Source organism: Hordeum vulgare, chromosome 6H, assembly GCF_904849725.1.
Source record: "Hordeum vulgare subsp. vulgare chromosome 6H, MorexV3_pseudomolecules_assembly, whole genome shotgun sequence".
NCBI lineage: Eukaryota > Viridiplantae > Streptophyta > Magnoliopsida > Poales > Poaceae > Hordeum > Hordeum vulgare.
In genome coordinates this window covers 545247698-545271439 of record NC_058523.1, presented here as the reverse complement: position 1 = coordinate 545271439, position 23742 = coordinate 545247698, and the positions used below count along the sequence as shown (strand labels likewise).

Sequence of the window (23742 nt, the reverse complement as noted above, 5' to 3'; positions counted from 1 at the left end):
TAGCTAGTAACATAGTCTTGGGACTAGCAAACATGGTGATGTGGCAAGTAATTAAAGAAGAGAGAGATGGTTATAGTAAGAGCAAGTACAATAGTATAGCCAGCTGCTCGCTATAAGCCATTGCCATGTCATCTATAGCCCATCTTATAGCCAACATGTACAATAGTTCATTGCAAAAGTGTACTACTTCTTTATTACATGGTCCACCTTTCATACTCACAAAATGCCTAGGAGCACGTGCTAGAGCTGGCTCTTAGCTAAGAGCCCGCTTACCTTCTCTCTCCTCTTCTCTTTCCTCTAACTAAACAAAAATATATTAGTTTATTCCTTATAGCCAGCTGACTCAACTCTATTGTACTTGCTCTAACATAGGTAGAAACCGTATCATATTAAATGTTATGCTACTATGTGTCATGCATGTCAATAAATAAGAACACCTATGATATTAGTTTATGATACTATGCACTATGAAGGTAGTATCATATACAATAGTAACATATGCATGATACTACTATATGTTACTCCCCACTATGAGCAGCCTTAGTCCCAAATACCCTCTTTTAGTCTCTAAAAGTCCCTTCTGTTTGTTTCACATGGGACCAAAAGGGACTTTTTTGGTCCCTACACCAAAAAGTCCTTGGAAACAAACACCCCCTAAACCACCGATGTCCTTCCATTATCCCGATCCTTGCTTTTTTTTTGAATAGGAAACTAAGGAATTGTTACCTACTACTTTTTTTCTTGTTTATTTATAAACCCCTTAAACCCCACTTGGATCGATCTGGCATCCTGATCGATGCCCGTGCGTGCAGTGCATGCATCAAGATCAAGATCAAGATCGGGTGCATCCATCCATGGATTCTGCCTGCGGTTCTGAATTCTGATACGTAGGCCTGCATGCCATGGCCGCCCACCTCCATGCCCTCCTCCGCGCAAAGCTCAGGTGCCGCCTGACTCTGCACGCCGCCGCGTCGCCCTTCGCCCTCCACACGAGCTGGAGGCCCCCTCCTCCTCCCCCTCCCCCTCCTCCTCCTCGTCGTTCTCATGACCATGCAAGCTTCTCCATGCCGGCGCGGGGGCTCGCGGCGAGAGCGAGCAAGAAGAAGAAGGACGTCGCCGCTGTTGCTGCCATAGGCGACACGCCGCTCCCCGTTGCAGCGAAGGCCGGCGAAGGCGATGTGAAGAAGGCCGACGCGGCAGCGAAGATGGTGACGGCGACGAAGAAGGGCGCGGCGGTGCTGGAGCTGCACATCCCCGACGACATGAAGAAGTCCTGGCACGTCCTGCAACTGGGCCATGGGGGTGGCGGGCGCTGGGTTAGCGACGGTGCTCCAGCGTGTGCAGGCAGTGGTGGCCCCCGTGCGCGGTTGGCGGCTCCATCTTTGACCCGGATGGCGCGGGGGGTGGCGGCGTCTGCAGCAGCGGTCCTCGCTGGTTGCTGGTGGCCATGGTGTTGCTTGTCCTCGACTCCGATCTACTCCGATCTGCAGCGGATCCAGCCCCTATGGCTTCTTGTTGGTCTTGGGTGCTGGCCTTGCAGATCCGGTGGTTGGAAGGGTTCCGGGGGAGTCCCTTGGCCGGTGCGGCGGCCACTCCGAAGGCAACGCCTTTGGGTGTTGTTCCCCTTGTTGGAGGTTTCGGAGAGGATCCCCTTCCTTCCACCCCTCCCAGGAGCTCAGGTGAAAACCTCATATCCCCTTGTTCCAAGCGACGACGACACCGAGGTGGCGTTTTCCTTCTTGAAGGTGTTGCTCGGGGGCGGCTCAAGTGGTGGTGGAGGTGGCGGCGGTTCGATATCGGCGCATTTTGGCCAGCTTCATCTTGGAGGTTGTGATGTCAGCGACGCTCGTCTGGTGGAGCAACGGCATTGCTGTTTGCGTCATCAGGCTCGGGATGCTCCGGGGGAAACCCTAGATCTGGGTCTTCCTGGATCGAACGATGATGGCGTTTTATCGCCTTCCCTCCTGGGGGCATCGTTTTGGAGCAAGTGCTGACTGGAGGAATGGTGGAGCGGTGCTTCATCTCACATATTGATGGCGGCGGATATCGGCGGCATGGCAATGTGGGGACTCGGCGACCGATGCGTGGAGATGGACTCGCGCAGGAGGAGGTAGCTGTGTGGCGTCATGGTGACGTCGATGGCAGAGTGGCTACACAAGGTAGAAGCCTCAATATCTGCTCTGAAGACGGACCGGTGGAAGATGGCGGCGACAGCACACGAGTGCATCAGATCGGTTTTGTGCCCTACACCCGGTATGTGGCAGATGGCTCGACCAGCTCTGCTGGGGCTCCCGGTTTTTTATGTTAGGATTAGGTAACTGGTCTGGGCATGTGGCCCAGCTAACACCCCTTCATCATATGGATAGAAGTAGCGACAGCTGTTGCGGAGTTGACGGGTTCAGACATATTGTTGTAATACTTTGTAAGGTCCTTGAGAATAATCAATAAAATGACCACATGCATCTTCCAGATGCAGAGGCCGGGGGTCATCCTCCTTTTCTAAGAAAAACGTCCTGCAACTGGTACGCATGCTATAGTGTTATTAGTTGGTTTCAGAGCAGAAACACGCAACGCACGTACGTAGGGTAACAAACAACGTATGTTGTTTTTGTTGCACGCACGCACGCAGGGTGATGAGATCTACGACGCCACCTTGAACCAGACCAACCTCGGAGGCAACAACAACAAGTTCTTCATCATCCAGGCCTTAGGTTTGTCCTCATATCATATTATAATTCCAAGTTCAAATATTCGAGTTAAATTAGATATTCTTTGACCGATGAGGCGGCCGGCGCGAACCCGTCCACAACACGCACATGAATTTTGAGTTCGTACGAATTTGGACACATGCATGCACCTTTTCGATGCCATGGAGTACTTCACTACTATCCTTTCTCAAACATTTATACGACATACATCGAAGCAATGTACCTTCACCGGTTAATTAAGGTTCATGTGTTCAGTTTATGAGGGCATCACTAATAGTAGCATTACATAAAAGACTAATTACATATAGTCTGAAAAGAAGACTAGTTACATAAAACACTAAATGTTGCACGCGTGTTCGTCGTAAGAGTCTGATGATGGTGCAAGCTGGATGGTCTACTGGAGATATGGGAGAGTAGGCCACCCAGGTCGGAGCGAGCTGCGCGGTCCCACAACACGGGACCAAGCGGTCAATCTATTTGCATTCAAATTTAAGGATAAAACTGGCAATGATTGGTCCTATCGCAAGCAACTCAGTTGTCGTCCAGACTACTACGCCTGGCTTGAAATGGACTCTGGTAAATGTGGCGAAGAAACGGTAGGATTTGCTTCAAGTTTTCACTAGCAGTATCTCGCAAAGTTAGCATCTTTCTATGTTTTAACGCTTCGGTCTCGTAAACAAAATCAGGGCGAGACTCAGAAGAAAGACTCCCTCGCCGATCAGATAAGAGAGACAAAGCTTGAGACTCGAACTGCGCGTTTCATATCCATGATCTGCCATATTAGCATGATGAAGCAGCAAATGATGGAAATTGGTAGGTTGTTCGATTGACGTTGCTCTTTGAATGCATTAGAGCATCATAATGTTAGCCTATTTGTGAGTATGGTAGATCCTATTATGTGTGTTTAAACTACCGGGCTTAATTTTAATTTACTAAAAACAAGGGTCTGAACATAGTTCATGGCCAGAGAGGCAAATACTGACGATCTACTCAAATACAGGAGTATTGTTTTTAAAGTAGATTTCTATTTATTTTTCATGCAGCATTTGCTTTTACTAATCCATTCATCTTTGACTAACTAATTAGGTTATAATGCTGAAAAACTTCCTCTTGGAAAGATAAGCAAATCTACAATACTTAAGGTGAGCTTTTCTTTGTTGGGGATTATCAATTCAGCGTGGACACAAGATTACATGTTGAATAACAATGTGCATAAACAACTTGGACCTAATTATCTCCCAATCTAGCCAAAAAAAAAACTTACATAAGGTTGCATTTTATCATACTTAATTTCAAGTATTGACTTAAACCTGTAAATAAAAGTAAATGACTTAAATACAATATGCAGTCTAGAAGATCTATTGGGTGCACATTCAGTCTTGCATGCAGTAAAAGTGTATCTTTCTCCAAACTTTCCACAGGGTTACGATGTTTTGAAGCGGATCTCTAATGCCCTTCCAAAGGCTGACCCGATACAGCTGGAAGAATTGACTGGGTGAGTCATAATTTCCTTTTTACTTTTGTAAATAGGGCAAAGAAGCATAGTGATAGTTGTGCAATGCATAATGGCATCCACCATCAGTGCAACACTTGCACTTTCTGACCTTTGAATATGTTGACGCTTGACGAATATTCCTGATATTCCTGTACTACCACTGGGTTTCAGGGAATTCTACACCGTGATTCCTCACGACTTTGGTTTCAAAAAGATGCGTAAGTTTCAAACTTCCTGCTTGGTTCATTCTACAGTCAGGACCTTCTAACGAAATTTATCTGGCAGGTGAATTTATCATTGACACTCCTGAGAAACTGAAAGCTAAGCTGGAAATGGTAATAGGCCACTGTCTTTCGCTTTATTATAGCTTTAATTGATCGGTTATGAAATATTGTATGCATTAAGAGCTAATGAAAACTTTCAAGGATAATTTAGAACAATGGTTCCTCTGAAGAGATTCAGAACCAGAGCCTCTTTTGGCCCTTTGTAAATATATGTACCTGCCATTCCTATCGAAGTTTGAAATGCATTGTAACTTAATATTCATATATTTTTTTCAAGAACACTCATGTTCACGTCTAATATCACCACTTGTTTTGCTCTTTCGAAGGTTGAAGCCCTTGGTGAGATTGAGATTGCAACCAGGCTTCTGGAAGACGATCAAAGCGATCGGGTAAGACATTGGTAAAGAAATATGGTGTCCACACATGAACACTCTGGATTTATAAGTTCGTTTCATTTGGCAATCTAGGACGATCCTTTGTATGCTCGATACAAGCAGCTTCATTGTGACTTTACACCTCTGGAAGTTGATTCAGAAAAATACTCCATGGTAATATTTCTACCAATAAACTATGGGTTTATAACAACTTCAGTATGGGAATGCCATTTATTTTCTTGGCTAAAGAGATGTCAAATTTCTTATGACCAAGAACTGAATTGGCATGGCAGAATGAGCTATGTTCCACTCTTCGCTTACACGATGTTCATGGCATTAACCGTGTATGAACATTCCTGCTGTTCAGATAAAAACTTATTTGACGAACACGCATGCCAAAAGACATTCGGGTTATACGGTCGACATAGAGCAGATATTTAAGGTGACAAGGCAGGGCGAAACAGAGCGGTTTCAGAAGGTAAGTGGATCTTCCTAATCAGCTATGTGGCGCCCAAAAAAAGCTGCAGCACTTACTGCAATGAAGTTAGTTGTCAAATGACTAACTCCGAAAGTGTTTTCACAGTTCATCAGCACAGGAAACAGGATGCTTCTATGGCATGGCTCTCGGTTGACCAACTGGACCGGGATATTTTCTCGGGGTACTATATACTGTAGACATCAAATTATGTCGGCTCTGACTAGATATGTCAATGCTAGTATCAGTTAACGCTGATCTTTCTCCCAGGTTTGCAAATCGCTCCTCCTGAAGCGCCTAGCACCGGCTACATGTTTGGGAAAGGGGTTTACTTTGCTGACATGTTCTCCAAGAGTGCAACCTACTGCTATCCTTCACAAGCATCTAGATCTGGAGTGCTGCTTCTATGTGAGGTCTGTTTTGCCCAGCTATCATATGCTCACCGCATACCTTTACATGAAGTGCCTTTAGCCTACGCTTAAGTGTGTTTTTTTCTCCAGTTATGGTGTCATATTGAGTTGTTTTCTGTAACTTATCATCTCAGGTTTCGCTTGGCGATATGAACGAGCTACTAAATGGTGATATAAATGCTAATAACCTGCCCGAGGGTAAAGTAAGGTCGGTTGCTGACGCGAGCCCTTTCTATAAAAGCCCTACACCCACTTACTGATTCAAAAGTAACCCTGAACCTATAATTTCTATTGAATTGTGTTGTTTTTATATGGCGTTGGTGGCAGTAATAGACTAGTAGTAGTTCTTGTTAACAACACAGAGAGTAAATATACTTATATCGCAAAACTATATATGTTGATGCAGCACGAAAGGGGTTGCGAAGACAGCGCCAGACATGGCGGAGTCCAAGATCACCGACGACGGCTTGGTTATTCCGCTCGGGAAACCTAAGAAGGTGTCCCGCGATAACGTATGCGCAGTCCAATTCAACCCTGTGTAGTTTTTCCGGGCTTTTCTGCCTATCAGTTTCCTGTTTGTGTGCTTTGCGTCATCTTGCTGTTCTCTTCTAATACAATAAGGCATGCATTGCAGGGCGTCCTTTACTACAACGAGTACATAGTGTACAACTTGGACCAGATCAGGATGCGGTACGCTCTACAAGTTTCCTTCAACTACAAGCAGTAGTGGATGGCCTCGTGCCAAGGGTGAAGAAGTGCCAAGATCCTGACATCTCCTTTGTGGAATCCAATTTTCCATGGCACATTACTAGCAGCCAATGGATGTGGAGGAAATTGCAGTTTTGATCCAGTTTGTGGAGAAAAATTGAATATCTCAATGTAGCATTAGGCAATGCAGATTCTTGTGGGGATAAAATATTATCTTGTTTCTACCTAATATTGTAATAGAAGTGATAAAGTGTTTGTGTTTCACTTCTTTTTTATGCACACACTCAGGTTACAAATTTACACACACATGAAACCAACCATGTCATCATATGGTATTACAAACATGATAGCATTGTCAAAAGCTTTAAAATGAAAAAAAATAGAGCAGATCACTCTTGTTGCTTCTGACAAGCTACAACAAAACCACAGGCAAAACAACACGTGTCAGGAGCATCAGGAGTGAGCAGCTCCAGCACTCACCTCCTACCAGAGGCTCCCTCGTCAGACTGCCTCTGCTTCGCTGGAGGAAATAGCATCTCGTTGCGGTCACCGTTAGCGTTGGCCAAAGCTTCCCTCGGTCCAGCTGCTTCTTGCATGGACAGGAAAAGCCAAAAGGATCTGGTTCAGCTTCAGGCCTAAAACTAAGATAAACTCTACTTTCGAGAAAGGGAAACAAAAGCACACCTGACACTATCTGGCGTCGTGGATGTGATTTAATCTTGGCAGAGCAAACAGAGGCGGTGGTGTTGAGTTTGGAAACACGACGTGATGACCATGGCCTGAGCCCCGGTGGCTTCAGTTGCACAACATGGTGGCTGCTGCTCCATGTAGGACTTTTAGTCCTTTTTGGAAGATTTCACGTCCTCCTAGTGCTTCCTCTTCCTCTTGCTCTTGCTCTGCAAATCGGAGAGGGAAAAAGGGTTCAGGTCCATTGAGTTGGTGTTTGCTTCTAGTTCAACAGCTACATGAAACCGCTTGTACGAAACATAAAGACGTACGTACCTCCGCCAACATGTCACTGAAGTCTTCCTTCTGGTTCCGTAGCTTCCCCTCCTCCCGGGCTGCTTCGTACCTGTTTCATAGTTTTAGAAGGAATGTGTTAATGTTTCAACTCGTGGATTGGCAGGCAGAGCTTGACAGACGCGAGGGAGAAGTGCTCTCACTTGGCTGCCAGAACATCATCCATAACTTCGAGCTCCTCAGGATGGATGGTGACATCCACTTTGTCGGACTTTTGATTCTTGAGAAGATCAAACTGCGAACGAGAACCCCGGAAATGTGTCAATGAATCATCAGAGCATGCACACTATGGGAATACTTGTAAAAGCTCACCCTTTTAACCCCAGCTTTATCTTGTGCCCCAACCACATACCTGCAAAAACAGCAAGATACAAAATGAGTTCTCCATATGATTGAAACAGGAATCCATCAGAGATTATTGATATATAAAATGAATTCTCCGTATGGTTGAAACAGAAAAATATTGTAGAGATGACTAGGTTGTATTAGAGTTGCATACATATGGCTTGACCCATAAAGGGTTCCAGGTACCATTTTCTCCTCCTGCTCAAAACCTTCAGCTGAAAAAGAACAAATTGTTGGTTATGAACTGCAATAAGCCAAACTAAAGCTCTATAACAATAGTTGGCCTGAGATGCCACAAAACTGAAGCGAAGCCCTTACCTGGTATAACTGCTTATCTGTTGGCCTTTCAGACTCTTTCCTCTGTTGCTTCCAAAGATCAATTACTTCAGGTGTTTCCACGCCAGTGGGAGTGCTATTAACAGAACAAGAAGAAGCATCATAACATAGTTCCTTAGCGAAGAACCTAAGCTAGTCATCAATAATTATTATAGAACCTTGACATGGTGTCGACAGACTGCATGCCAGCTTCCATGTCTTCATCTTCCATTAGTTCCTCTTCCTCCTATTCTTCCTCCTCTTCCTCTTCCTCTTCCTCCTCCAAGTCTCCCCAATGCTTGCTGCAGTCAATAGGTTCCTCCTGGAATACAATGCAACACAACAGTCAGCTAACTGGTAGAACTGCAGTTCAATTTCAAGGAAAATTAGGCGATCAACATACATCATACTCCCTCCATTTTTATATACAAGGCCACAAACCCATATTACAGGTATCAAGGCAAAAGTTAATGCCTTCTAAGTCAATGTTGCAAGACAACTTGTCTCCTTGCTTACCGTGTAAATTAATGCGTATTTTTCTCTGTCATGCATATCAAGCCAATGATCTCACTCCTGTATGCATGCAAGGGATAATTAATGTCCTCCTTTGTTAGTACTACGAGGCAAACACCATTAATATTGCATCGATTAGTGTTAGTGGCCTTGTATATATGGAAATTGTAATTTTGATAGTGGCCTTGTATATAAAAATGGAGGGAGTAATTAGGTTCATCCAGCTGTAGGATACCAAAAACATCTCCGTAGAGGGGGCGTCCATGCTGTTAGCCAAAACAAATAAATAGATCAGAAAAGAAATTTATTTTCATTACAAAAGCCGCATTTAACTACAGCCGAGCCGATGAAAAGCATATTTGTTGTAAATTACCTCATCCACAGGAGGCTTTCCCCATTCCCCGGGCCGGTAACCAAAAGTAGCACCAGGAGGAATTGGGGCATTCAGACCAGAAATCTTCAGTGAAGGGTAAGAGGGCGGAGGACCATATTTATGCCAAAATTATTTGATGTCAGTTGATAGCTGGCCAATAACAAGAGATCAGCCAACCAGAAAATCAGCTGCCTGGAGTTTTTTTCTTCTTAAAAAGAACAATACCTGCATGTTTATAAGCCATGGAGGCAGTGCACCTTCTGGTATACCAAGAGCTTCTTTAAGTCCTTGGGACAGCATACCTGGCTTCATTTCCGTAAGTTTGACCTGTTCAGTTCATACATGCATTATGCTCGATGAGCCAGGTTTGAGAACACAGACATATGGATGTTCCAAAAAATTATCAATCGTTTCTATTTCTGACATTAAGAAGAGAGCAAAGCAAAAGAAGTACCTCAAACTCTTCCCCTTCGTAGTAAAGGTCACCAGGATTAGTCAATTTTGGTTTTGTTTGATATTTGAAGAAGGCGTCGTGTGAAACCTGCACACAACAAAATTACGGTGAGGCTTGCTTTCCTGCACATTCAGAAGTTAACTATTGTCTAAAATTTGAACATATGGAAGAAACACATCGTACTTATCAGCTATGCTATTTTCACGTGTACATTATCAGTATTAGGGCCTAAGTAGCAGGTAATAAAACACCTGGCAAACCAGATATAGCACAAGGAGAAAACCCAGGCATGTGTTGTTCAACACCTACGTAAAATCAGCGGGAAAATAAATAGTGCTCTGTATACATCTTGCCCGTTATGGAGAAAACACAAATATATATGGCATGCACTTCTATGTGCAACTCAGATTGGCCTTGACAGGAATTAACTGACCTGATAATATATATCCATCTTGCCCATTTTTGGCTGCATACGCTCCCGCTGCTTCTGCTTCAACTTTTGGCTATCCTCTTTCTCGATATATGCCTGAAAATGCATTTGGAAAGCTACTTACAATTTGTCCATCTAAAGTGTCAATAAAACAGAACTCCCAAAGTTACCAAGTTGACAAGGGAGATACAAAGTCCATAGTGTTAGAGTACTATATATGTAGCCATGTAAACTTTCGTATTTACCCTATTGTATAAGGGGTTTTCTGCATATTACACACCTGTACATGTATATATATTGGCCTATGGCCTCCTGGGAATACAAGTTGCATATTTCCTAACATGGTATCAGAGTCTAAGGTCTTGAGTTCAAGTCCTGGCTTTCGCAGCTTATTCAAAAATTGTTGCCGCCCCCTATCTGTCCACGTGTAGGCCTCTTGAGCCATACCTCTGAGTTTGTCCACAAGTTGACTTTCCGCGTTACACGTGAGAGGGGGTGTTGAAGTGTATATTTGGATTGCCTAGCCCTTTTCATAAGTTCGGACTTTTGGTTGCGTTGGCTAGTGCATGAAGCTTAACACATAGCATTGCTACAAAGGACCAAGATATTGAGATACCTGTCTTATTTTTTCTATTCCAGTTGCAGCAATTAAGTCAGGAAGTTGGAATGGTTATTTTTTGATACCTCTCTTGCCCTGAAAGAAATAACATCTAGTATTCGACAAGACATAGATAATATGAAGCAAAGCGTAATTTCATGTTTTGAAGATATAAAAAAGTTGCAAAGACCTGAACAAATGATATACTTGTATACACAAACAAAGGAGCACCAAATGTCAATATCCTAGATGGACCTAAATGTCTTTCAAGGGAATGCCTAGCATGAATCAACTAGATCAAACACTAGCATTCATACTACAGCAATCACTCAAGTACAGTACCACCAAGACCTAGCTCCCAGGAAATTGCAGCATCCCTGCAAGAATTATATATCTGTATAAGAGGGAGGGGGAAATCCTTATCGACTTTATGTTTCCCTCCCTCCTTCGAATAACACCCACCCAGGCACTCTATTGCTAATGGAAAAATCCAGCGAACTGAGGTAGGCGACGAGTCCACCCAGACTGCCATCCACGCGTTTACTCCAGATCTGTCGCGGTAACCGGAAAGCACGATTCCTGATCCACGGATCGGGAAGGGACATGACATCATGAGGCCGGCTCTGGTTCTATTCGTCGATAGCGGACGTTTACCCGTCACGATCCTAGCCCACATCGGCGTCCATATATTAGCAATTTCCTTTTTACCAATGCACCAGAATTTAATGTAGCGGATCTCGATGCTCTACTCGGCGGTCCAGATTAAGAGCACACATGTGCTCGTGTGCAGATACACCACATCCCCATGATACTGTCTATTTGTCAGAAAGTTGACTTCAAGATGTGCTACTGCCAAAGTAGTCCCGGATAGTTTTCCTTTTCAGCGAAGGTGGTGGGTTCAGGACTGAAGAGGGGCTGCTCGTTTGAGCTCCTGGGATATTCCTAGTATCCAAGGCCTCCTCCCGGAATACCGGAAAGGATATCTTTTTCGCAGACTCAGGCATGCCGGAGAGGGGAGTGTGAGTTGGCAAGTCACTGCCAGCACTGGTGCAGGCTGCTACATCTCTTGAAGTAATCGCTCGCTCATGGATAGCCAATCTTGGGCAGTCGATGTTTGGAGCAGTTACCCTCTTACGGATGACTGTTGGGGAACTTATGTTGGTGCAGTCTATTTTCTTGGTATTCCATACACAAATCTGTTGCACAGAGCAACATGGCAGCAGCAGTTTAAAGTTTCTTACCAAACTCATGTTCTTTCCATTTGTACATTAGATGCCAACAAATACTATAGATGCCCCTTAATCATAGTGAGGTGAGTGGGTCCATTTTGTTGTACTGTTTGACAAGGCAACATCAAGCTGAAACTTGTTAACTTTTAACAAGAGTACAAGACTAACCATGGAATCATCATATGAGGATACTATCTTTCCAACCTCCAAAGCACACCTGAAACTGTGAAATTTGCATTGCAACATGAGCATTATAGTGACAGTAAGGCAACAAGTAACCATTCTTGATGGTAGATCATACCAGTCAACTGAAGTGGCTTCACCCACGTGAGCTTTCAGAACTATAGGGCCACTTTCAGGTTGATCCACCTACACAAGTGAAAAGGAATTAGCGATTTAGCATGAATACAGTGTATGAAATGTAAAAGAGAAGGTAATAAAAATGCAACAAATACCTGCCACAGGTACACGTTGTCATTGCTCAAGCCACCTAAAATATGAGTCCCATCAGGACTAATAGCAGACTGCATTGAAGCACCAAAGCAGGTGTTAATAAAACACATGAAAGAAACTAAGAATATACAGTTGGAAGAGAAGACTAAACCAGTTGGCCACTCGCCTTGTTTGACAAAAAAAAGACTCAATTTCGCTGCCAGTGTAAGTCTTTATTGGACCCTTGTCCATGTGGAGAGTAATATACAGATAGATCCTGGAAGTGGAAAGCTTATGAAGTCAGAAGCAATTCCCTCCAGTGACATCAGGTTTTTGCAGTTCTGTATAGTGGTCAAATGCTATGCTCACCTGTGATCCATGCATGACGCAGCAATATAAGCACCATATGAGTCTTGAGACAAGCAAGAGATCACATGTGTCACCCCCTTTTCTGAATGAAAGGATCAGTCAGCCGTGAAACTGAACTAAAAGAATATTCTGTTGCAATTGCAAGCTGCTTGCTTACCAAAGGTTGTCCTGTTGATTGATAGGTTTTGTTGGAGACAGGCACTTTAAGGTTCCTCGTATCCCAAAATTTCACAACGCTGGCAGACATTATTGTAAGTACAAGATGCATACATTTTAAGAGTTATAAATAAAAACAAACTACAGAAGAGGTGCACTGTGTTAAAAGAGGTACGTTCATATTGAAACACACCACTGGCTGCATAATTAGACATATAAACTATATGAACTTAGGTAGTAAGTGCAGGATATATTGGATGGGCCAATGCCTTACTTGTCTGCAGCGCCAGAAGTAGCAACAGAGATATCGTTTTTCAGATACACAACTGATCTGATGCTCGTCGAAGCTCGCTAAAGATGACCACTATCAGCAAATGAACCCAAGGGAGTGTACAGTCACCAGCAAAAGGATTCTCGGCAGATTCAATACCTTTGCTCAAGACCTTGTCCCCTTCCTTCGAGTGGGACTGTGCGCTTCTTTCAAAATAGCAGAAGATCTAACATGTAAAACAGCTGAATTCAGTGAAAGATGCTATATTGCTACGGATATTTGATGATTGCGATTAAAAGGAGCATTTAGATTGCAGTAACCATTAGATAACATACATGAGGCATGCTTCACCATGACCATTTGGGGTTTTGGGGTCACATCTTAGATCCCAAAGTGCAAAAGAACCGTATCTTGAACCAGAAACAATAAGATCTGCATAAACAATAACCTACTTGAATTCGAGTTCACGAGCTTATGCAGACATGTCCCAAGCTAAGTTAAACAAGTGCTGATATACAACTGACCAGGATTTGAAGAATGGCATGACAGTGACTTCACACTTCCAGTGTGTCCTGATAGCACACCAAGGCATTTCTTATTCTCCACGCTCCATATCTTTACCTGATGCAGTACAAGCAATTACAGTGAGATTATGCAACAAAAAAAAAAAAAAAAACTAAAGATAGTTGGTGTTATGAGAAATTTAATGAATTGATGGATCATGTTCTACTCACAGTTTGGTCGCCTGATGCAGTCAGTAATTGGGGTCCCTCCTAAATAAATGACATAAATTGATAAATATGATGATTAACTTCGCCAGAGACACAAAAATACTGAAGCAGAGAAAACAGATGTTGCATATTGCAGGTAAATATGGTTACCTTTGATCCAGCTCACAACAGACACCAATATTTTTCATCCTCTTGCTATATAGCAGAAGAAATGCAGCTAATACATTCAAGTAGCAGACCTTGGCATCAACATGTGATGACCATTGCTTCCTGTGTGCTGGATTCTGCAGCTCAAGAAGACCCACCCTACAACTGTCTGCAAAGCGTGTATAAAGATAATGCATGTTAAGAGCATTATACATCAAAACATTAAGCACTAAGCACATGAATGGGTATCATAATCATATTTTCATCACATATTCAAGTGGAAGCAAAATAAAAAATCTTAGTTCCAGGCTTCCAGTAAATTCATGACTCACAAAATATATTACCTCACTGGCGTGATTTCAGTGGATATAACTGCAGCGAAATCATACATGTCACTGATACTGCCTTTCCCTCAAGGTTTTCCGATTTAATACAGAAAAGGCCAGTACATCTGGTTTTATTCCCCTGTCTACCATTTCTTCAAAAAGATCTTGTGCCTTCTCTATTTCGCCCTGGCAGCAATATCCACTTATAAGAGCTATGTATACATATTGATCAGGAGTCAGCCCTTTCTGCAACACTTCATCAAATTCTCCCCGGGCTTTCTCAAAATCACCGGCTTTGCAGTGCCCATCTATCAATACGGTGTAAAAGGGTACATCAGGTTCGATTTCCATTCTTTTCATAGAGCTGAGCAACCTGTTCTGCTTTGTTCTAAGAAGATAGATCCTTCTCTCCTTACTAACACCCTGCCAGCACCGCTGCAGGTACTCTTTTAGGTGACCATCCAGTAGCGCAGTATATGCAATTACGTCAGGCTTAATACCTAAACTTGTCATCTGATCAAACAATTTGCAAGCTTCTTCCATCTGGCCAACCTTGCAGTAACCATTCATTAGTACAGTGTATACAATAACATCAACAGAAAGTCCTCGTTGAACCATATCATGAAACCAGAACCGAGCATTGTGCATATGTCCTGTCTGACAATAGGCTGATATGAGTTTGGTATATGAAATTACATCAGGAATAACATTATTTTCTAGCATCATGCTGCAAACCGTTGAAGCTCCCTGGGCATTTCCATCCTTACAAAGGTCATTCGTCAACTTTGAACATGAGAAACGATCCACAAATTTTCCTTGCTTAGCAACCCTAAGAAAAAGCATGTAAGCATGATCAGTCCAGCCTGAATGCAAATAGCCACAAACCATTGAACTGTACAAAATATCAATGCGATCGATTCCTTTCTCCTCTACTATATTAAATAACACCTCTGCTTCACTAAGGTTGCCACTTCTGCAAAACCCATCAATTATTATACCATAAGTGAGTGAATTAGGCTCTAACCCTTGATCTGCCATATGGTCTAGAAGGTCAAACACCTCCGTAACAAGACTATTCTTGCAAAATCCACTGGCCAGTATGTTATATGTAACCACATCTGGCTTTACATTGGCCTTCAGCATCACTTCAAATGCTTGACGTGCATTTGGTACATCTCCCTTCAAACAATAACCCTTGATCACGCATGTATAGTGAATTCTGTCAGGTGTCAGACCCTCGACCTTCATTTCTCTCAGTAGCTTAACCGCCTCATCCACGTTCCCATCCTTGCAATAAGCATCCATAGCAATGTTATACAAAACGCCATCCAGATGGAGTCCCGAATCTCTGAGTTTCTGGAAATGCTCTGTAACTTGAGATGTCATGCCTAACTTCATAAAGCATTGTAGAAGATAACCCGCAATGTGGCAATTTGTTTCGAAACCATGGGATACCATGGCTTGATAATGGTCCAACAGCTTGAGTAGGTTGCCCGCTTTGCCATAACTCCGAATGAGATAGCTATAACCATATATATCTGGTGTGAACCCTTGTCTGGTCTTGTTCTCCAAGAGCATTTCAGCCTCCTGCGGTCTCATTTCCTTGCATAGCCCATCCATTACCATGTTATAAGCCATGGCCTCAACTTGAATCCCCTCCCTGTTGATCTCTTGCAGAATCGCATAAGCCAAATCAACCTTTCCGCAATCACACAGACCAGTTATAAATGATGAGTATGCACTTACATCTGGTTTCACCCCCATTTCAATCATCTCCACCCACACTTGGAATGCTTTGTCTGCCTTCTTTTCTTGAAAGAGAGGCCTAGTGATAAGGCCTAACGCGTGAGCATCCAAGGTCAATCCAAATTCCTTAAGTTGATCGTAAGCTGATACAACAATCTCCGAGTCACCGCTCTCAGCTGCAAATTTGAGAAGTATGTTGCAAGTACAGACTGCAGGGACGATTCCAAGCCTACAGAGGTCACCAAACAGCCCTACTGTATCCGGTGCGCTTCGACAAGTGGTGCACGTTGTGATCAAGCAGTCTGTTGCAAACAAGAGAGCATCCGAAGTAGTGCACGTCCTTCTGAGCTGATCCATGAGCGGCACGATCTCAGGGCCGCCGCCGCGGCCATCTGCCGGCGAGAGGATCTCACCGAACAAGGAGAACAGCATCCTCCCCCGGCCCTTATGTGACAGAACGCGGATGATCTCCGCGTAGGTGGCGAGGTCATGGCGAAAGCCGATGCCCTCGGTGTCCTTGAAGTAGGCGAACGCGACGGCGGGCTTCCCCTCGAGGCGCTGGAGAGCCCTGATGACGCCGGCGGAGCTCAGGCTCGGAACAGAGCTCCTCCTCCGGGCAATCTCACCCGGAGCGCAGCCCCTTCTCCAGAAAGCCTCGCCGGGGGGAGCGCAGCTGGGCCTCTCCTCGCCGCTCGAGGTGGCGTCGTCGTCCGGCTGGTGCGCCCAGGCGGCGAGCACGGAGAAGCGGCGGCGAGGGGGCGGGGATGGCTGCGCCGCGGGCGGGGCTCGGGCGTGCCTGCGGCACTCGGCGACGCATTTGCGGCGCCACAGGAGCATGTGGATCTAGACGCCGCGCATCCGGGCGTGGGATTTGAGCCGGAGGACCGCCGGTCGGACACGGCCTAGCTCGCACCCCGAGGCTCGGCGGCGGGGTGGGGACGGCAGGAGCGCGCCACGCGATGCCCCGGGGGGGAGGAGGAGGGGGTGGCGGCGGCGGCGACGCGGCGGGGAGGGTCGGAACGGCGGGGGGTGGAGGGGATTGGGTCGTCGGCGGCGACGACAATGAACGGAACGGCACGGCACGGCACGGCGGCTGGTCTTGGGGGGCTAGGGCTTTGGGGAGATTTTAGCCGGTCTTTTTTCACCACCGGTTCATCCATTCAGCGATGACACGAGGGCTTCACTATGGACGTGTTTGGTTGCGTGGCTAGTACCTGGCTCGCACCCGTCATGCAAAATTAAGTGTGTTTGGTGCCCTGTGTGGCCTGTGTTTGGTGCCCTGTGTGGCCTTCTCAGCCTGGGCCAACTGATGCAAAAAAAGCCCTTCCAGCCAGGCTAAGGGGCACGTAGGAATCGGGCGTAGCTACGAGCCTGGCTCGCACTTGCAACCGCAAATCTCGTTGTCTCCTTTTCCTCCTCCTATCTCTCACGCATCAGGGGTAGTGGCAGCCGGAGCCCCAGCCGCCGCTTGCCGCCGTCCCCGCCGGCCAGTGAGCCACCATCGGCCGCCTCGCCACCGGTTGCCGCACCGCCGTGCCCTCCCGCCTCCCGTTGGTCTCCGGCCGCCAGCCCCGCCGTCGACGGCCTCCGCTCCCGTCGCCCCGATCTGGATCGGGGAGGGAGATTGCCTCGCCTCGCCTCTGGTCGGGAAGGGAGATCGCCTTACCTCGCCTCGCCACTGGTTGCCGCACCGCCATGCCCCCCCCCCCGCCTCCCGTCGGTCTTCGGCCGCCAGCCCCGCCGCCGAGTGCCTCCGCTCCCGTCGCCCCGATCTGGATTGGGGAGGGAGATTGCCTCGCCTCGCCTCTGGTCGGGGAGGGAGATCGCCTCACCTCGCCTCGCCTCTGGTCGGGGACGAGCAGCTGGCCGGTTGAACTAAAATATTGTTCCAGTTCACAGACTTGAGCTCAAATGCAGTCTACCAAACATCATCTGTTGTATATAGCATCTCTCATGCAGTAATATCATACAGTCCACCAAACACACATCTCAACCAATCTCTGCATCAACTCAACCAGGCCACACTCACCCAGGATCCCCCATGCGATGCAGGCTAGAGCCACCCAGGCAACCAAACACGCCCATATGCGTGCTCACTTTAGGATGTGTTTGGTTCGAGAGACATGCTAGAGTGCCTGGTTAGGGATAGCCCTTTTTTTGTTTGATTGGACGGGTGAGGTTAGCTTTTTTTTGTTTGTTTTGAAGGATGAAACATGATTGAGGATAGTCATTGGAGTGTTTGGTTTGAGGGATGAATAAGGGATAGATCAGCTCCATGCACGAAGATACAACACACACGATGTGCATGCATGAGCAGAAAATATAGCAGCAGGAAGATCGATCCAGCTCCATGCATGAAGTCGCCACCCCGACCTCAGTCACCAGCCGCGTGCGACTATTCAAGCCCCCAGCCGCCATCCTCCTTGAGATACAGCCGCATCACCCCCTCCCTGAGATCTGGGGTGCACGTCGCCGCCGCCGCCGTCGCCATCATCACGCATGGAGGAGAGAAGAGAGTAACCAGGAAAGATCTCGGGGTGAGCGCGAGCGAAAAAAACTATTCGCATGCGAGAGTGTCGCGACGCGTGCAGAGTGGTTGCCGCCGTTCGCCCCTTTTTTGTGGTTGACCACGTCCCTTTTTTTGGCGAATATTCCCAGCATCTGGCTGCCTCTATCCCTCCTCGCCCCAGATCCAAACGCATGGCAACCACAGAAAAAAATGGTTATCCCTATCCGTTGGAGGATATCCCTGCAACCAAACACGCCCTTAGTTCATGACTTGTAAAATTGAATATTACAGTATATGATGTTATAATTTTGTCCTATATGTATACTTCGATCCAAATCGTTTGGAAACAAGGCCACGACGGACGGATTTTGCCGCCACCCCCAATGACACAACTCGTAGATCCTGCGGGAGGGGGAGTGCCTCGGACCGCACAATAGTGGTACGACAAGGAGAAGGAGGAGAAGTTAAGTTGTCCCTCCACAAGAATGATTTCAAGATGATCATTACATCGATTGAGTTTCTGTGTGCACTTTAACTCACGCGATGGACTCCGCCGGACAAAATTCGTCCCACTCGGTGATCCTCTTCCAAATTATTTGCACGGGCCGACTCCTCTCACTACCACATAGCTCCTGGACATCATTAACAGGTCTGTGGATGTCGTTCAGGGCGAGAGGTTTTCGTGTTGGCATACGATCGACAAGCAATGTCGGGGCAGCTTCGTGGAGGTTACCTGAGCAACGACTTGGCGAGGTGTAGGCGTGCAAGGGTTAGATCCATTTGGATTTGATTGTGATGGCTCGTTGGTAGGCTTGCGAACGTGTGGTATATGGGGCTTGGAAGGTGGATCCATGCCAAAGTCTTGTCTCTGTTACCAGAGCCAATGATGGTGACCCTTTCGAGTGTCATTTCCTTTTTGTTGGCATCATCAAGGTGATACTTCTAGCCACAACGTTTGCAGCTTCAAGGGAAACTCTGGATACGTGTGATCGGATGTTGATGGCTCTATGTTGTCGTTTCCCTCATGGTGATGTAAGTGGGGCTGTTGAAGTAAGTGGGGGCTAGTGAAAGACGATGATGCTCGCGTAAGGGATCCTATGGCAACAACCACATGTGTGAGTGGTGGTCCGTGTCGCGGCAATGTTTGCAGCTGTTTGGTTTTCTCCCGCGACCGCTGGATTTCCCCAGGTTGTTTGTTGTTGTAAAGTTGGAGATGTAAAGTCGGAGCAAGAACTAAGAAGAACTCCAAGCTAGTTGAATTTGTGGTGAGGTGATTCCAAGTGTGTATTTATTATTTCTCTTTCCCTTCTTATATATAGGGTAGTACAAAATACTCCATCCTTTCCGGTTTAAAGGGCTCATCTCAAAAAATTCAGATTTTCACTATGTTAGGCTCTCTTTGAGTCAAATTAAGTTAAATTGCCGGTCAGAAAAAATTAAGTTAAATTGCTTTGAGTCTCACACCATATTTAATTCACAGAGATGAGAGAGAGAATGTTATTACTTCATGAGACGAACATGTGGAAACTATTTTATTGAATAGTTTTGTATCAACAAAAGTCGTGACATCTAGTCATCATCTACCTTAATTGATGAGATTTCGGATTTTAGCCCTCTAAACGGGAAGGAAGAGAGTGATTCTTGTACTTATTTGGTGCATAGCTTGGTTGTAGTTTTTTTCCCAAGTATTTTCTGAAGGGACTTTTTTAGGGATTTGAACACACGACCCCTCCTCCCTTATTGGCAATTTTTACTAAGAAGCACAACCCCATTGTTGCCCGTGTGGCCCAGTTATTGACCAACCACCCCCCCCCCAACCCCAAAACCCGGGGGTCACGTCTTCGAGCATAGCACCCCTTACTCCCATTGTTTAGCCCTCCCACCGGACACACCTCTCCCCTATACCCCGTCCCGGCTATCCTATCGTGCATACCTCCCCCATATCCCAGTAGGCCCAAGTTGTTTGTTGTTGTAAAGTCAGAGATGTAAAGTCGGAGCAAGAACCAAGAAGAACGAGAAGCTAGTTGAATTTGTGGTGAGGGGATTCCAAGTGGGTATTTATTATTTCTCTTTCCCTTCTTATATATGGGGAAGTACAAAATGCTCCCTCCTTTCCATTTTAAAGGGCTCGTCTAAAAAAAATCACTATATTAGCCTCACTTTGAGTCAAATTAAGTTAAATTGTTTTGATTCTCGCACCATATTTAATTCAGAGAGACGAGAGGGGGGGGAATCAGTGGTCATTAAGGACAGTATAACCGCACCTAATCCCTGTCCTCACAACGATTAGCGTTTTCGGCCGTCCATTTTTGTGATCTGGAAGTGTTTGGCCGTTGGATTTAGTGTTTAGGTCGATGTGATCCGCAGTTCGTTTAAACTGGTCCAACTGTCCCGTGGGCTGCTGCTCCAGGAGCCGAAACGGAGGCCACTAATGCATTGGGCCTTCTGCAGCCCATTCAAATGTGGCCCACGGAGGAGAGGGATCCATCCACCCTCACCTTTCGTCCCTCTCGTTAGATTCACAACCCCATCTCTCCTCCCTCTCTCGCCCACGACATAGGCGGAGCCGCCACCATACTCATGGCTGGATCAGGAGAATGAGGCGCCATGAGGGTATCTAGCAGTCGCGCTCCAGCCAAGACGCCACGAGGTGATTGGCGAGGGGATCCAGCGCGAGCTGGCCCATCTATCCCGGGAAGTCCTACCGAGTTCAACCTTGGGCAGATTCTAGGTCCGCCGCCACCGCCGGATTGTAGGCCCTCCACCCCGAGGTTTCTCCCAACCCCGTACCTTTTCTCCACACCAATGGAAATCCTATCCCAATCTCTGTCTGTTGTTCGAATCGCCAACGGGGAAGAAAGGCAGTCGTTACTCGCACATGTTGGTCGAGTGTCAGATTAGGGGAGGACCGAAGGAGACCAACTACAGGCAGTCATGTGATTGTTCTCCAGTTCATAGAATTATATCAATTATTTGCACTGCACATTCTCCAACTCCTTGTTATTTGTGCAGATCGAGTTCTTGTTCATGACTTGGAACAAGCGGTAAACTCTTAGACTCTACTCAGTTATTTTCTACAATAATGAGAGGATGATGATGAGTTCTACATGAAACACAACTAACTGGTGTTCAACACGGTCCTGGTCAATTGATTCAAGCGAATATTGTGGGTGGTTCTAATATTTTAGTTCAGGGAATTTTTCAATCTACAACGGCTGCTAGCCAGGTAATTACTTTCCTTTACCTACCATACCACACATCTTCATGTTTACATATGGTGCTAACTGGTCAAGAGCCTAATTACGAGGTTATGCAATTGTTATCTCCCCTGAAATTATATTTATTTACCCATTTTCCGCCTGTTCACCTGTTACAAGGTAAAATTTGGGATCCATGTACAGGATCGGAGCTTTTTTTGAAGTACTGGTACAAGATGGAAGACACCTCCGCTTTATCTATCTTGTCGCAAGCACTCTGATGAAACCCTAGCCATGGTCTAGCGGTGTTGCCTCCCTTGCAATGCGCGTCTGCACCAATGAAGTAGCCGTATCCGGACAACCCAAGATTAACAAGTACTAGCATGCCTTTAGCATTCCTACAATCATTATATTTTCGTAAGGGACTAACAACCTCTCTTTCTTATTTACATTCAGTGGTTGAAAGATTGTCTACTAATATGTGTAATGAATGATTATCTTCATTCAATGGTTCAAAGGTTGTCTTACCAATGATTAGAAATTGCAAGGTAGAAATCGGCCGTCGAGTGAGGTTTTGACCGAGAGATGACAACTGCTTGATCCCATGAAGCATTGCCGGATGCACACCAGTTAACTGAAGATCAACACTTCTTCACGTTCAGATGGCTGGAGCATTGACACTCTCAGCCCTCAAGAACCACTTCGGCGCTCCTGCGGCCGGTAGCAACAACTTTGCTAGCCTCTTCTCCACCGACACCGCCGACCAGCTTACCCTCGAGTTCCCCACCTTCAACGACGTGTGTGAGCCTCCCCCACCCCCTCCCTCGACCCCATTTCCTCACGCCATGATCCGCCGGCCTCTGATCCATTTGTGCGCCCAGTTGTTGTTTCACGGTGAGAGTGTGATGGGTTCTATAAGAGCATGGTTAATAGTATAGCCAACTGCTGGCTATAAGCAGTCTTATAGCCCATCTTATAGCTAGCTTGTACAATAGTTAACTATAAAAGTGTACTACTATTATCATATATGGCCCACCTTTCATTCTCACAAAGCACCTAGAAGCACGTGCTAGAGCTGGCTCTTCACGAAGAGCCCGCTTCCTTTCTCTCTCCTCTTCTCTCTCATCCAACTCAGCAAAAATATAATATTTTAATCCTTACAACCTGCTGACTGTACCTTATTGTACTTGCTCTAAGGTGACCAAGAACATGGTGAACAACAAGCAGTGGACGACCACGATGTCCTTCATCTTTGGCAAAGGCGTCATCTTCGCCGTTGATTCTTGGGCTAGCAATGGGCAGGTACATGTGTAATCGTGCATCTCTTTCTCCATGGCATCATACAAGTCTCTTGTATTATAGTATTTGTATTATACTCATCCTGTATAAACTGTTTAGTGGAATGCTTTCTTCAAATTCTCTGGCAAGGTGCTTCACATATAGATATAGTGCTTATTATTAGGTGGTAGTTCAGTTAGTTTAAAGTTGAATGGTGTATAAGAAGCTCACTTGCTGGTTGGTACATGGTAATTTTATTTTTTCCATTAAGATATCTTTGACAACTCTGAAATTTTGTTCGGTACTTACACATGTAAGAGGCAGCAATATTTCTTATATTGTAGTATTTGCACCCGTTTTAGTGGGAATGCTTACTTCAAATTATCTCGCAAGCTCCTTCACATGTATACATCATGCTTCTTACTCCCCCAGTTCCATAATATATGATTTTATTAGATCTTATATTATGTGCTAGAGGGAGTATTAGTTTGTGCTTCAGTTAGTTGAAATTCAAATGTTGTATAAGAAGGCCGGTTTCTTCAAGTAGCACGTACGTGACATCCCCAAGTAGTACTACAATTTCAGGGATCCATAAATGACAGCAAGCCTAAGCAGAAAAAATGAATACCAAAAAACCTGTCCATGCCCAACTCTTGGATATGTAATAAAAATTAGTACCAAAAACGATGATTTACGATTTTATTTTCGGAAAGGCAAGATCCAGAGCAGCTGACAAAGACTAAATCATTTATCTTATCTTGGTGCAGACGATCTGCCTAGAGAAGACGGAACCATCGATTGCTTCGTGACCTGTAGTACAACGCTGATTTTGGGCTGGACAGGGACAAC

General features: G+C 45.6%; 2 protein-coding genes and 1 pseudogene across 3 annotated transcripts; 1 reads left to right on the top strand and 2 right to left on the bottom strand.

Annotated features, from left to right (window-relative positions):
- The first annotated feature begins 1182 nt into the window (after positions 1-1182).
- Positions 1183-6473, top strand: LOC123401796 (poly [ADP-ribose] polymerase 2-like). Its single transcript, XM_045095646.1, has 16 exons — positions 1183-1316; positions 2630-2711; positions 3075-3304; positions 3395-3521; positions 3795-3850; positions 4130-4203; positions 4375-4421; positions 4489-4538; positions 4814-4876; positions 4955-5035; positions 5229-5339; positions 5445-5520; positions 5607-5749; positions 5881-5954; positions 6153-6245; positions 6368-6473. Exons 1-16 carry the CDS (start codon positions 1206-1208, stop codon positions 6471-6473), a joined length of 1524 nt encoding a protein of 507 aa, XP_044951581.1. The 5' UTR covers positions 1183-1205.
- A 178-nt stretch (positions 6474-6651) lies between these two features.
- LOC123401797 lies at positions 6652-10802 on the bottom strand (annotated as a pseudogene).
- Positions 10803-12350: 1548 nt separating this feature from the next.
- Positions 12351-17045, bottom strand: LOC123401795 (pentatricopeptide repeat-containing protein At2g26790, mitochondrial-like). Of its 2 annotated transcripts, XM_045095644.1 has the most exons (10): positions 14182-17045; positions 13841-14006; positions 13694-13732; positions 13484-13580; positions 13295-13391; positions 13119-13185; positions 12963-13039; positions 12690-12768; positions 12533-12614; positions 12351-12440 (listed from the first exon to the last, which is right to left on the bottom strand). In XM_045095644.1, the coding sequence occupies exon 1, from the start codon at positions 16744-16746 to the stop codon at positions 14230-14232; it is 2517 nt and encodes an 838-aa protein (XP_044951579.1). In that variant the 5' UTR covers positions 16747-17045; the 3' UTR covers positions 12351-12440; positions 12533-12614; positions 12690-12768; positions 12963-13039; positions 13119-13185; positions 13295-13391; positions 13484-13580; positions 13694-13732; positions 13841-14006; positions 14182-14229. The 2 variants fall into 2 exon arrangements, with proteins under 2 accessions (XP_044951579.1, XP_044951580.1); XM_045095645.1 differs by lacking the exons at positions 12690-12768; positions 12963-13039; positions 13119-13185; ... (2 more) ...; positions 13694-13732; positions 13841-14006.
- Between the last annotated feature and the right edge of the window lie 6697 nt (positions 17046-23742).